Below are 15,154 nucleotides of genomic sequence, written 5' to 3' on the forward strand. Positions count from 1 at the left end.
AAAAGCTCAATGTTTTTTAGTTTCCCAGGAGAATTTTTACTCCTTTGTAAGATTAGTTAGAGAATTAAATTTGAACAGTTTGGAATGAATCATCAGTAAAAATTGATCATGCCAGCAAACTTTCTGGACCCGTTTTACTATTTTGGGGACACTAAAGGAAGCTAGAGCACACTGTTTGATCCATCTGGTTTTATTCCTTCTTTACTTATTTACTTTCAAAGATATACAACCCTCTCTAGAAAGAAATTACAATTTGATGTTTTCAGTTTTAGGTTAGCATCATGTAATCTGTGTATGACTTGTTTGAAATTCTTACAGTAAGAATCAGTCTGTAAAATATATTAACAAGTCATCTTGAAAAGCCAGAACACTATTTCTCAACATATCTGATAACATTGTTCATTAAAGCTTACTCTGTGTCGTATGAGTTAACTGGAAGTTTTTGTGGTAAATACAAAAACTCGGAGGTATCTGGTAGTAACCAGAATTGAGATTAAGTGTTGAAAGTAACTTAAAATCCATTTAAAGTGACTAGCAATTCCTCTATACTATTCACAGGAAAATTAATAAGTTTTGTGACCTTATTAACTGCCCTCAAATCAAGCACAAAATACACATTTCCATTTGGTTTTTCCAGTAGGAGGAAGAGAATATTCCACAGTGAAGGCTCAATTTTACCTGCTTATAAGTACTTCTGCAAAAGCTTCTTGAGCTTTTCCATTAATATATTTTAATGATGTTTGATAATGCTTAATAAAAACTGGTTTATTTGTATTTATAATAAGACTGTTCACTCATATTTGTTGGAGAGAGAGGTTAAGTATTCTCTCTGTAAAGTATGTAATGAACTTCATAAACAGCCTTTTTCATGAATTTGGCAATCTTTTCTTTTTGCCAATTTGTACTTAATTATCTAAAACTATTTAGTAAGATCTCACAAGGGAAATCAGTTTTATCAATATCACTGGAGTAAGTTCTAATGAATATATACTCCCTGACGATATCAACCAGAAGAAAAGTAATCATAAGTTTATAGCAATACACAAGGTCAAAGGTTACAGCGGTACACAGATATCAAAGATGAACTAGTAAATAATATGTATGTATGTACAAAAATTAAGTTAAGCAATACAGTATCTACATGTAAATAAAATTACAGTCAAATGTGTTTGTACAAATTAGTTGTTTGTAAAAGGTTAAAAACATCATGCAATCTGGGAGGCAGAATAATATCTGCCTGAGTGTATATGGCTTGGCTAGATAGGTAAACATTTCATTCCTCTCTCATGTAAAGTGCTGGCACTTCATCAGAATGATAAATAGTAAGATGCATATTTCGTTTTTCACACACAGGTGGGTTATCAGCCTTGACTGTGACCTATGCTGAGCCTAGAAAGAACAACTTCCCCTCTTTTCTTTCTACATTGACTAGAATGCCAACACTTACTTTCAGGCTTAATGTCATGTAATTTGTTTGTCATGATGACTGCCATTGAGAAATTTGCTTTGATCTTATAAACTGTCTGTAGTCTGTATATGGTACTGTCAAAACAGTAGGTGGAGAAAGTTTGAGCTGATCTAGCAACTGCATCTACAGTCTTGTTTCCTTTAATTCCAGTGTGGCTGGGAATCCAGCACAACCAAACATCAAAATTAAGTGGTTTTATTTTGTGCAACATGTGTAACACCTCACACAACACTAGATGTGGATTATACATAGGAGAGGAAAGACAGCCTGTAAAGAGCCCAAAGAGTGTATAAATTACACACTTTTGGTAACGGTTTCTTTTATATGCAAAAATGCAAGCTGAATGGCAACTCTGCTGTATAATTACTGCAATTAGATGGGATCTGGTTAGTGATAGTGATGTCAGAAAACACAGCAGTACAGTCAATATAGGTGTCAGTTTTTGTCATCAATATGGATGGGCAAGAAATCAGAGTGGGCTGCTCTGTGTTTATTAAACAGTTGCATCTAAACAGATGGAGTATGAGACTTCTGTAGTTCACAAAGTGAGAGGATGCAGGATGGAGTACAAACTTGCCACAGAGGGAAGCACTTATGTTTGGTGCAGGTAGTGTTGTTCTCATTCATGCCAACAGCTTGCATACCAAAAGGATGTGTGGTAGTCTGATGTGTGTGATATTGAGGTTCTCATAGCAGAGAAAAGAGACTAGTCCATGTAGGATAATCCGGAAGAAACTTTATCTTTAGGGCATAATTAAGAGATAATTGTTTCCGTCTAAGTGATGGAACCAGTTCATTTGCTTCAACATAAAGACTTGAGTGGGTGATGTGCAAAAGACACCTGTAGCTGTATGTATACCTTGATAATGGATGGGATCCAACCATCACAGGTTAATCTGCCTTGCAGAACCATAGACATGAGACCCATAATCCAGCTTTGAATGTATAAGTGCACAATAAAGATGAAGCAAAGAGATCTGCACCCCATTCAGTAGAGGATAGAGTGCAAAGGAGATTCAGTGCTCTCTTGCATTTTTCTCTTAGTTGATGAATGCGTGCAAGGAATGTAAGTTTTCTGTCAAAGATGCGTCTCAAGAACTTGGCTTCTATTGCTACTGGAATAACAGTTCATCCCATTCTTAATTCTGGATCTGGGTGAAGAGTGTGTTTTTGACAGTTGTATATACAGACACTTTTCCATTACCTGAATCCATTACCAAGAACTCATAGAGAAACATGCTGAATTGTTTGCTGAAGTTATCCTCATGTTATGAGTGACAGTAAATTGTGAAGTCTTCAACATATAGAGCATTGTCTACAGTAGGAGGAAGCTGTTCAGTGATTGAGTTAACTTTGATAGCAAAAAGTCACAATTAAGACAGAGCATTGGAGAACACCCTGTTCTTGATGATATGGCTGAGATAGCATACTTCCCATTCTGACTTGGAAAGTTTGCCCAGACAGAGTTTTTAATAACTACAGGAAGGTGCCCTCTGAGACCTAGGTTATAGAGGTTTTTTAATATGCCATATTTCCAGGCTGTGTCATAAGCGTTTCCTATGTCATAGAAAACTGAAACCAGATGTTCTTGCTTCAGGACTACATCTCTTATACAAGTTTCTGAATGGATCAAATGGTCTGAAGTTGAACAATGCCTACAAAAGTCAAACTGTGTATTAGAGAGAAGATTGTTGCTTTCTAAATACCAGAGAAGTCTGGTATTAACCATTTTTTCTAATTTCTTACAAAGACAGCTGGTCAGAGCGATAGGTCGATAATTATTTTCTTTTGTTGGATCCTTTCCTGGTTTTTGGATAGCAGTGGCAACTGACTTTTGCAGAGAATCCAGAAACTCTTCCTTTGCAAGTATCCTGTTGTATATTAAGAGAAAGAAGATGATGGAGATGTTTTATCATTTTATAATGAATTCATCAGGCCTCTTTTTAGTTCCTCTTTAACAAATAGATGATTGTTAAGTTAAGAGTTCCCATTGGTAGAAAAATTTAGCCTTTGTTTCTCTTGCTGCTCTTTCAGTATTAAAAATTCAGGAGGATATAATGCTGTTGTTGAGATTCTGGCAAAATTTTCTCCCAAAGTGTCTGCAACAGCTTTGGGATCACAATAATATTTTCATTATGGTCTAAGGTAGACAAACTATGTGTTCTATATCTACCTTTCATTTTCTATATTTTATCCCATACAATTTTTACACTGGTCATTTGATTCATGAGGTCGTATCACATAATGTGTTTTGGCCCATGCACGCTTAAAAGCTATTGTTTGATGTGTGTGGGTGTCTATAAAATATACTCTATCCTTGCTGCCTGGCATTCTGGTTTCCACCAAGGCTTTGGTGACTTGCAATAGAGGCTATTGCTGCCTGGACAATGAAGTCTGTTACATTCTTGAATGCTTTCTTAATAGGTGTTTGACTGACTGTATCAGCATTAAGTTTTGCAAGATGGGAAAAAGTGTTCCAGTCAGCCTGGTCCATTTTCCATATGAGCATCTGTGTAAGAGAACATGGTTCCCGTGAAGACATAGTGCAAAGAACAAAAGTGATCGCTTTAATATATGCTCTCTTTGACATCTCACGTAAGCAGTAGAAGAATGGAAGGAGAGCAGATTGTAAAATCAATTGCAGAATATGATTGGGTCAACATATGGAAGAAAGTATTGAGTCTGTTATTCAAAAGGGAGAGGTTATTATTGTCAAGGATTCATTCAATGATGTGACCTCTTCTATTTGTGTTGGCACTACCCCACAGAGTTTTGTGACCATTAAAATCACCCATAAGAAGTATGAGTTCAGGCAGTTGCAAGATAAAGTTATCAAGATTGATTTCATTTAAAGCAATTGAGCATATTGTAATCTCACGGATAGGCAAATTGCTACTGCTTCCAGAGTAGTATTAAACTGGACGTGATGGAAAAGAGTATGACTGCCCACTAGGATAGCTACTCTTCCATGAGCAAGACTACCTCTAGTTCTGTTCTTTCATACAACAATGAAATTCCTTAAGGTAGGGTCCTCATTGGGTCTTCAGTATATTTCCTGTAGACAGAAACAGAAAGGTTTGTGTTTCTGCAACAAAATCTTGATATCATAGATATTCTTGCAAAACCCATGACAGTTCCATTGTAAAAATTTTCCAATTTTTTGGCCGTCTGGTTTTTGGAAGGTTGAGAGGGCTTTCCTTTGTCAGGTTTATATTTATCGATTGTTTTCGGGAAGTATGGATGACCAGTGTTCTCTTCCTCTGGTAAAATATGCAATACATCTGATTGTGTTGAGGTCAGATAATTATGACAAATTTTGACATCGTTATTACCAAGATGGATAAAGACAATGCTACCATCATTCTGGATTGGACAGTATACCTTGAAAAAATGAATCTGGTATCTGACCATATCATATACCAGTGAATTGACTACAATCCTACAAACTGCATCAAAAAGAAAACCACAGACTTAATCAAGTCAGTGATCTGATATCACAGCTCTCTCTCTCTCTTTGCCCACATTCTTTGCTCTGGATATTTTGTGTGGCAAAATAAATTCTACCTGCAAATAGAAGGTACAGCCATAGACTAACCCCCCTTCCCACATAGCCAACTTTTCCATGGAAAACCTTGAGCAGCAAGCTCTAGATTTAGCAAGCTTAAATCCCAAAGCCTGGCTCAGATATCAACAATATCAGATATTTGCCATTTGACCCCATGTCTGCAAAATATTAAATATATTCCTAAGCCACTTGAACAAACAGCATAAATGTATCCAATTTACCATCGAGATTAAAAACAATAACTTTTCCTTTTCTAGACAAACTTGTTACACATCTTCCCTTGGGCTGCTTTACGGTCTACTGCAAACCTATACACAGGCCAATACATACATAAAAATTCATACCACCATCCAACACAAAAACTATGGGTCATCAGCACCCTCAAACATACAGCCCTGACAATTTGCTCCAGTGAGCTAGCACTGAAATTAGCCAAACAAAACAGCCTCATGCAAAATTAAGAAGTACACTTGGTTCTCTTTTTATGCTGTTTTGAAGTTATGCGGTGCATATTTCATGCAAATTCGGGGTTTCCCTGTTGTACATAATGAACGGTGTGTTGCAGCACATTCTGGCGTAACGTGAGTGACGTGTTAAGCAGTGAGTATCCGTGAAGTTTAATTTTGCATATGAAGTAAGTGTTTGTCTTTTCATTATTGTAAGTCTAAATTTTGGTAATTGTTATTTTAAAAATTTAATTTGGCCCAATGGAGAAAAAAAAGCACCAAAGAAAAGCAATTTCTTTGGAAATGAAAATTGCAATTTTAGATTGCTTAGCAAAAGGAGAGGGATCTATGAAGATTGGTAAACATTTTAATCTAGGCAAATCTACTATAAGAGCAATTAAAAAGAATGAAATCGCAATAAGAAAATCTGTCATTTCTGGCACAAAACCAAGTGCCAAATTATCATTGTACTCAAGAGATGCTTTATTAGAAAAAAACGAAACGGGCACTCATAATTTGGTCTGAAGAATTAACTCAAAGAATTCCTATAAGTCGTTATTTATTATAATTAAACAAAAAGCTCTGCGGTTTTAGGAAGAGCTGAAGCAATTGGAACCATCTACTTCCGCTTCCCTCTGCTGATAAAGAATTTTCAGATAGCAAAGGATGGCTAACCAGGTTTTTAAAAACAAATGTACTTCATAACGTGAAGATCACAGGTGAGGTTGCAGCAGCAGATGAAGAAGCAGCCAAAAATTTTCAAGAGAATTTAGCCGAAATTATTGCAGATGGTGGATATTGTCCTGACCAAGTGTTTAACGCTGACGAAACAGGATTGTTTTGGAAGAAAATGCCTAATCAAACTTACATCGCAAAGTCTGAGAAAAAAGCAAATGGTTTAAAGCAATCAAAGATCGAGTAACGTTGTTACTTTGTAGCAATGCATCAGGGGATTAAATGTTGAAACCTGATCTAGTAAATCGATCTAAGACCATGCGTGTGTGCTCTAAAAGGCAAAGATCTAAAACAGCTGCCAGTACATTGGATGGCTAATACATTGGATGGTTAATACAAAAGCTCTCGATTTTAAAGTTTTATTAATTGTTGACAAGGCACCAAGTCATCCGCATTCAGAACATCCAAATGTGCAGGTAGTGTTTTTTCCACCCAATACAACAAGTATTATTCAGCCATTAGATCAAGGCATAATTGCTACTTTTAAAAAATATTACATTAAGCACACCTTTCAATTTATATTGGATAAACTAAAAAATGAATCGTTAACAGTAACCGATGTTTGGAAAAAAATTTCTATTTTGCACTTTAAATCATGTTGCATATGCTATTGCTGAAATAAGACCACAAACCTTAAATGCCTGCTGGAAAGAAGCTTGATCTGGATGTGTTGCAAACGGTGCAACCATTCAATCATCTACATTAGCCAGCTGAAATCATTACTTTGGCACATGAAATTGGTGGAGAAGGTTTTGATATATTTAGCCAGAATGATATAGACGAATTGCTTGTGGATAATGCCTTAAGTGATGATGATATTATTGGATATCGATTAACTTTAGATATTGTCGAAGATCCAGAAAACGATAGTGAAACGGAAGAAAAACCTGTCTCCCTCACTGCAAATATAAATCGAGGTCTTGAACTGTGCAGTAAATTGGAAAATCATTTTCTTGTTAATGACACAAATTCTAAACGAGCCTTTAAATCGAGTGAGCTGAAGAACTGCATGTCTGGATATCGCGAGCTGTATAAAAAATTAGTAAAATCATCATCGCAAAGTTTAATCGCTGATTACATCGTCAAAAGAAAAAAATCGGCACAGAATGAGGGTGAAGCTAATTCTGTTTGTGAAGAACCATTGCCTTTTACCATACAGATCTGATGCACTGACTATCTCTTTTGGTGATTAAAGTGATTTTGCAAACATTGCCGAATATTGTCTAATAGCGACGATAATTCTGATGAAAAAAATGTAAAAAAATGTGTTACTTTTCAATAAAATTAAATGAATAAAGCTTTAAAACAAACTTAGGCATTCTTATTTTCCTGAATTATAAACTTTTTATGCAATTTTAGGTTTATTTTAATTCATTGCTTCGGTTTTATGCGGTTTTAGAAAATTATGGAACGTATCCCTAATTTTTCAATGTAAATTAGGTCTTTTCCATGCGTTTTTTTCTATGCGGTTGTCTGTGGAACGTATTCACCGCATAAAAAGAGAGACCCGAGTGTATACTCAGCTCATCCAAACAGGGAAACAGGGCACACCATCCCAATAAGAAAAGATGAATATAAACACCACACTAAATTCCTCCGCTATGGAAAAACAGGCACCTGTCAACCATACACTTCAAACATGTCACAGAATCAACTGGAAAGTCACCAAGTTCTTATGCCACACCAAAAACCTGATTTGAAAGAAAGTTCAAAGAAGGGATGAGATGCTTAAACATCATCTGAATCTTAACAAAAATGATGGATTAACGATTCCAAGAATCTGGAGAACTCATCTATATAGCATCCAGAGCATGATGGTAGAACCAATAGATGCAGTGCTTTGTCTTTATTTAAGTTGTAAGTCAGCAGTTAAATTGAAGGAAGTACAGGAAGATGGTTTGATGTTAAATCTGGCATCAGACAAGGATGTACATTATCTCTTCTGTTAATCATTACCTATACCAGTGGTTCTTAACCTTTTTGAAGTCACGGAACACTTGATTATAAGAAAAAATTGGGGAACACCAAAAGCATTGAGTCATAAAGCTGACAATAAAAAATATACATGGACTTGCCTTTTATAAAAATGGAATTTATTTTAATGCGATACTTGAGTTTGTCAGCTTTTGCAGATTTCAGAATATCAGGTCTAATATGTGATATAGCTACCCTCATCTCTTTGTCTATATTAGTAAGTCTTCCATGCTTTTTAGTTTTTATATTGGTTAATATTGAGAAACTGAGTTCACAAATATGACATTGAAAACTGTAACAAAATTTTCAGTGTCCTTGTGGAGAGAGAGCTGGGTATTTGGCTTGGACAAAAATCCAAAATTTTTCAAGAGGTGTTTCAGAGAATTTCATTTTTAAAGTACAATCCGTTGACATAGGTAACTAATTGTTGTTGTTGTTCTTCTTGTAACGAAAATTCACAATTCGATGCATTAACTGTGCCAAATGGATTTCGTATCCAGTCATACCTGTGTGTATTTAAGGAAGGAAAGTAACTTGAAATCTTTATTTCCAATATTGTTAAATTTTTACACATTAAAAATAGTACCTATAAACGATATTCTGTTGGTTTAGAAGTCAATGCGCATAGCAGTTTTCAGTTGTTAGGATCAGAGTAGCCAATTATACTCAGAACTGTGTCACATGACATCTTTCACTGGCGGAACACTTGTAACCAGTTCTCGCAACACAAGTGTTCTGGGGAACACCGGTAAAGAACCACTGATCTATACGGATCACTTTATGAAGGAAAGCAGTATCCAAATTGGACATGTTATTGGAGCTGTATTAAACCTGGTATCAAAAATTGGAGATGTTAATCTCATCTCTTTACTTTATGCAGGTGATTAAATAAATCTAGGTGCAAGTCTGCAAGAGTCCATGACTAAATTGAATAACTTTTGTAATAAACTTGGTATGAAAATCAGCAATAACAAGATGTTGAACATATCAACTGCCTTGTGAACGTAGAACCTATAGAACAAGTAAAACATTTTAGCTACTTAGACACAATTTTTAGTAAAGATCGTAAATTAAATATGGAAATAGACAACAGAATCAACAAAGCCTGTATGGGAGGAAGTCAACTGAAAAAATTTATATCGAATCAGAGAGAAATTAGTCAAAATACTAAATTAGCTCTATACAACACAGTATTCAAACCACTTCTAACTTATGGATCTGAGAGCTGGGTTAGAAATAAAACACTTGACCAAAGACTAGAGACCATAGATATGAGAATACTGAGAAAGATTAGAGGTGGAAACAGATGGCATCAATGGACAATATCATATTAAAAGTGAAGATATTAGGAAAGAATTTGACATTGTTAGCATCCAGGAATTTGTTAGCAGAGCTAATCTCAGGTGGTATTAGCATCTCTCAAGTGTTAATCTCTTTGCTAATCTCTCCTCAAATGGGAGAGGAGAGATTAGTAAAACAACTGTTTTCTGTCAGGTTGGCAGGAAAAAGACCCAGAGGATGACCAAGATATAGGTGGATTGATACAGTAAAAAATGCCTTAGAAGACAAAAATATAAGATCTGATGATGTTGGAGTCTTGAGTAAAACAGATTGATTTGGAGGAATATTGTCAATAGGAAGTTAGTAATGATGTAAGTTTTTCATGTAGTGCTATCATAATATCCTGTACACCCTTTGAGGGTACATGTCAGGAATTTCATGATGAGAATATCCAAATGACAGCAGCTCAAAAATTCTAAGAAAACTTGATTAGTTTTGGAATTAATTTATTCATCTTAATTGTACTTAGAGGATTAAAGCAGAGGTCACCAATCTGTGGTTCGCGGGAAAATTTTGGTGGTCCGTGGAGAAATTTGAACACTGCCACAGGATCGCTAACAATTTTCATCTGGGGGTGCTTTTGTTGTCTCTTGGGCACACAGTTCCCAACTCTTGAGTGGAGTTGGGAACTGTGTGCCTGTGGATGATTTTGTGGGAAGATGAGGCTCACTTTCACCTGATTGGAGTTGTGAATACTCAGTTGCCAGGTATGGGCTATGCAAAACTCCATGCAATCGAACAAATTCTTTTGCATTGTCTTGTGATGGTTTACAACTTCGTTTATCATTGGACTTCTTCTTTGAGGACATTTGCCAGTCGGGTCCTGTGACCTGCTCAGTTTCTGCCAAGAGGTACTGTGATATGATAAACAATTTTGTTGTTCCACAGCTACATTAGTGTCCATGCATGGATTCAGTCATTTTCATGCAGGATGGGATTCCTTCACACATCACTCAATCCATACAGGAGGTTTTTCGAGAACATTTCAAGGAAGCCAGAGTGATCAGCCATGCTTTACCCATTGCATGGCAGCCTCATTCACCTGATCTGATCCACTGTGACTCCTGACTGGGTATTTCTCAAAAACAGTTTATCAGGATCATCCTGATAACTTGCCAGTGCTGAAAGACAGCATAATGTAGCATGTGTACAACATCAGTCCCAATCGTTTATCTTGATCTTTACCAGGTTAAGTGTTATCTTGATTTAATACTGTTGCTGTGTATTTTATTATTTTTTTTATAGGGTTTTAGTCTATTTCAGGAATTTCATCTGTATTTCAGATTCAGTTAATCAAAGACAGAAAGCTGTAGTTGCTGCCTTTTATCATGCGTGGAAAGGATATAAGGACCATTCTTGGGGTCATGATCACCTCAAGCCAATAAGTAAAAGCTTTCATAATTGGTTTGGGCTTGGATTAACACTTATTGATGCTTTGGATACCATGTACATAATGGATCTTCAGACAGGTACAGTAAGTTAATTTGCATTGGTTGAAGAAGTATTTAGTTCAGTTAATCATTTATTGAATACAGAATTCAGATTGTTTTTTACCATTATATGAATTCCCAATATTTGGCTACTTTTTGTTATATTTTGATAACTACTGTGTTTCCTTAATAAGCCCCCCCCCCCCATAATTGAACAGGATTTATTATTGAAATTGAAAGAAAGAACCTATAATCCTGCTGCTGAATGTTGTTCATTTAATGATTGCAGTGTTAAAAGAGAGAGAGAGAGTTAAAGAAAGAATACCTCAAAGATGCTGAAAAGTCTTCATTTTGAATACACAAGTTTGTCTTGTCTGTCATGTGATGTCAACATTAATTTCTTGCAATGTTTCATTCAAGGATATATAAAACAAAATAAAGAAATCTTGTGAAAAGTAATATGCGCTTTAAACACGGATCACTGATTCCCATTCTATCCTTCTTATCCGTCCTAGGACAGGTTGAGTCCCCTCATTAGGAGGGGACTGAATATTCATGACTGTAATCTGTGTGTGTGTTCATGTGCCAGTTTGCCTGCTTGTGGGATGAAAAACCCAAGATAAACTGGGAGAGGGAAACCCTGCTGTCCACGCCCAAGACCAGCTAACTTGGCTATGGCTGAGGAAGATCCTTGAGCTCCTCGCATCATTGACTGGAATCGAACCTACAGCACTCCTTCCCAGGCATATGGTTGCGAAGCGCATAGCCACTAGGCTAACTGCGTGGATGATCACTGATTCATAGTCTCATATTTCCTATTATTTTCATAAGATTCCTTCTTTTCCTTATTTTTCCTATGTTTTAAATATTAATTTTAAAGCACTACAGTTATATGGTGTCAATGGGGCATTATATCAAACAATACTTAGTCTTTATTTAAGTTGTAAGTCAGCAGTTAAAATTGAAGGAAGTACAGGAAGATGGTTTGATGTTAAAGGCATCAGACAAGGATGTACATTATCCCCTCTGTTATTCATTATCTCTGTGGATCACATTATGAAGGAAAGCGGTATCAAAATTGGACATGTTATTGGAGCAGTATTAAACCTGGTATCAAAAAATGGAGATGTTAATCTCATCTCTTTACTTTATGCAGGTAATGTTATACTTTTAAATAAATCCAGTGCAAGACTCCGTGACTAAATTGAATAACTTTTGTAATAAACTTGGTATGAAAATCAGCATTAAAAAGACAAAGACAATGAAAATAGGCAGAAACATTGAAAATATCAACTGCCTTATGAATGGAGAACGTATAGAACAAGTAAAACATTTCAGCTACTTAGACACAATTTTTAGTAAAGATGGTAAATTAAATATGGAAATAGACAACAGAATCAACAAAGCCTGTATGGTAGGAAGTCCACTGAATAAATTTATATGGAATAAGAGAGAAATTAGTCAAAATACTAAATTAGCCAAGACAGTATTCAAACTACGAACTTATGGATCTGAGAGCTAGATTAGAAATAAAACACTTGACCAAAGACTAGAGACCACAGATATGAGAGCACTGAGAAAGATTGGGAGCACAAATAGATGGCATCAATGGATAATATATTAAAAATGAGGATATTAGGAAGGAACTTGACATTGTTAGAATCCAGGAATCTGTTAGCAGAGCTAAACTCAGCTTTTATGGTTACTTAAACAAATGGGAGAGGAGAGATTAGCAAATTTAGTGTTCTCTGCCAGGTTGGTAGGAAAAAGACTCAGAGGATGACCAAGATATAAATGGATTGATACAGTAAAAAGTGCCTTAGAAGACAGAAATATAAGATCTGATGATGTTTGAGTCTTGATAAAACAGATTGATTTGGCAGAAAATTGTCAATAGGAAATTAGTAAAGATGCAAGTTCTTCATGTAGTGCTATCATAATATCCTGTACACCTTTGAGGGTCCATGTCAGGAATTCGATGATGAGATGTATTTTTATATGCTGATGGAGAAAAAATGGATTGCTTGCTTTGGAGAGTTATCTTGGTTAAGTATACAATAAAAAAAAATATTGGTTTGAAGAATGAAAAGACAAACATTTACCATGTCTTACCAATATGTAAAATTTGCAGGTATTCTGCTCTGAATTTTTACTTTTTTTACAAGTGATTATTATGAGGGGCATTTCAGAAATAATGAATCCATTGTGATAGTTCCCTACTTTAAAGAATATCAGTGGAATAAAAATGAGAGGTAGTTTGAAGTCTTCACTTTATTTTCATACGTCTTTGTAAAACAGTATTCTCTATAATCTATAAAATTATAATGAAATGGTGTTGTAATCTGTAAAGCACTATATCACTATAATCTCTTTCCTTTACAGTATGTTTTTTCCACTATGTAATAAGTTTTACAGAGATGTCATTGTAAAACTTTTCTGGTTTTTTAGAATCACTCTAACCTCTGCTTTGTTCTGTTCTTCATTTTCAGACTGTATCTCAAGAGCATCTATTTAAGTCCAGGCTTAAACATTTCGTGTGTCTTCACTTCACAAGAACCTGAAGTCCAGAGCTTAGCCTAAATTGTAAGAAAAAGGTTCCACAACTTCATGCACTTTAATTGTAGCTCAGTTCTATAACAATTTGAGTGACTCACACTTATGTTCAATTTTGTTGCTTATGAACTGACTGACTTCATCAATATTTAGCTGCTTAGCTTTCTGCTTATGGAAATCATCAGTTGCAATTTTTGTGAAAAAATTGATAATTAATGACAACTCTGGCATTGCTGTTTCTTGTTCTTTGTACTTTGAGTAGTAATTATATTTTTGTAAATCAAAAATGTTATTACTGCATGCAGTTTTTAAATGCTTTGACAAACAATTTGTTACATCCAACTTGTTCTCATCCATGATAACATATGAAATAAATACAGCTTTGATTGTACCTGCTTATACTAAAAAACTGTAGAAAAGGAATGAATAAACATAACAAGAACGGACCTGTTTAAATGCTACTCGCAGTCTAAACACTGTGTGTGCATGTGTGTGTGTACATGCACAGGCATTAGTTTTGGAACATCCTTTATATTTTTCACAGGCTATCTTATAGAGTAGACTCAATATATTTGAAAATTGAATACTAAAAGGTTGTTGGCTCAGGTAGACATTATTAATGTGACCTAAAATAGCATTTGCAGGAATTTATTAATGTCAGATTATATAAATAATCTTTTTAATGCAGCAATTCCTTTCTATTTTTTTTATTTGCAATTTTGCTTATGTGTAGCATGTTCTGCTAACAGTCATGCAAAAATGAAAAAGCTTTGGATGGGATTTGAAGGTCATATGCAGGAAAACAATTCCATTTAGCTCCTTATGTGAGAAAAAAAACAAAAACATTGACACTTCAAATCTTAAGTGTCAAAGAATTGTCAACACTTCAGATGCATTTACCAGTGACTCTCATGCAAGCAGTGGTGGCATGTGAGGTTTTAGCTAGCAAAGTTTGAACATTTAGAAAGATAAATGTTTTAATCCCTATAATGCAAAGCTCTTGTGGGTGAATCTGTATTGGTAGATTTTATACTGCGGAAAATTTTTTGGATGAATTAAAGTTAATTATGGATGAAGAATATTTGCTTCAACAGAAATTTAAGAGGTTCTTTAGGGTTAAGGCTGAATAACTGGGAGGAGACCTCCACATTGCTTTTTGGAGAATACGGAACCAACCAGGGCTTCTAACCTGATGTCAAAATCTTCATCTTCTTGTGGTGCACCCTATTGGGTATCTAGATACTGAACAAAATTAGCCACCCAAATTGTGTTCTTATTGGTTTAACCATAGCTCAAGGGCATATGATGGTACAACATGATGGAATTTCATGTTGGTTGGGGCATTGCCTGGTTAAACAAGGCCCTCATTGTTTTCTTCAGGGAAGCAGGATGAACCGCAAAAAGTCAGCTACTGGAACAAACCCAAATTCCAATTCATCATTAGCAGAGATCAAGATTGGCACCATCAACAACATAAGAAGCATCAATGAAAAAAAAGGGAACTAGCAGAACAGTTGGATAAGTACCAAATCGACATAATAGGTGTTACCAAAACAAACAAGACAAAAACAGATGAGATCTTTCTAACCAACAAATACAAGATGTTATATTCAGGAAATAACAATCTGGAAAAAGAAGTAGC

General features: G+C 35.4%; 1 protein-coding gene across 1 annotated transcript in view; it reads left to right on the forward strand.

The window, feature by feature from the left end:
- The window catches only part of alpha-Man-Ib (alpha-Mannosidase class I b), a 268,163-nt gene that overhangs the window by 48,741 nt on the left and 204,268 nt on the right, over positions 1–15,154 (forward strand). Inside the window, exon 4 of the mRNA XM_090400333.1 lies at positions 10,813–10,998. Within this exon, the coding sequence (XP_090256459.1) occupies positions 10,813–10,998 (186 nt within the window). The remainder of the gene's footprint in view (positions 1–10,812; positions 10,999–15,154) is intronic.

This window comes from Typopeltis vanoorti, chromosome 1 (genome assembly GCF_054136105.1).
Source record: "Typopeltis vanoorti isolate ZY-2024b chromosome 1, IOZ_Tvanoo_1.0, whole genome shotgun sequence".
In the NCBI taxonomy this organism is placed as follows: Eukaryota; Metazoa; Arthropoda; class Arachnida; order Uropygi; family Thelyphonidae; genus Typopeltis; species Typopeltis vanoorti.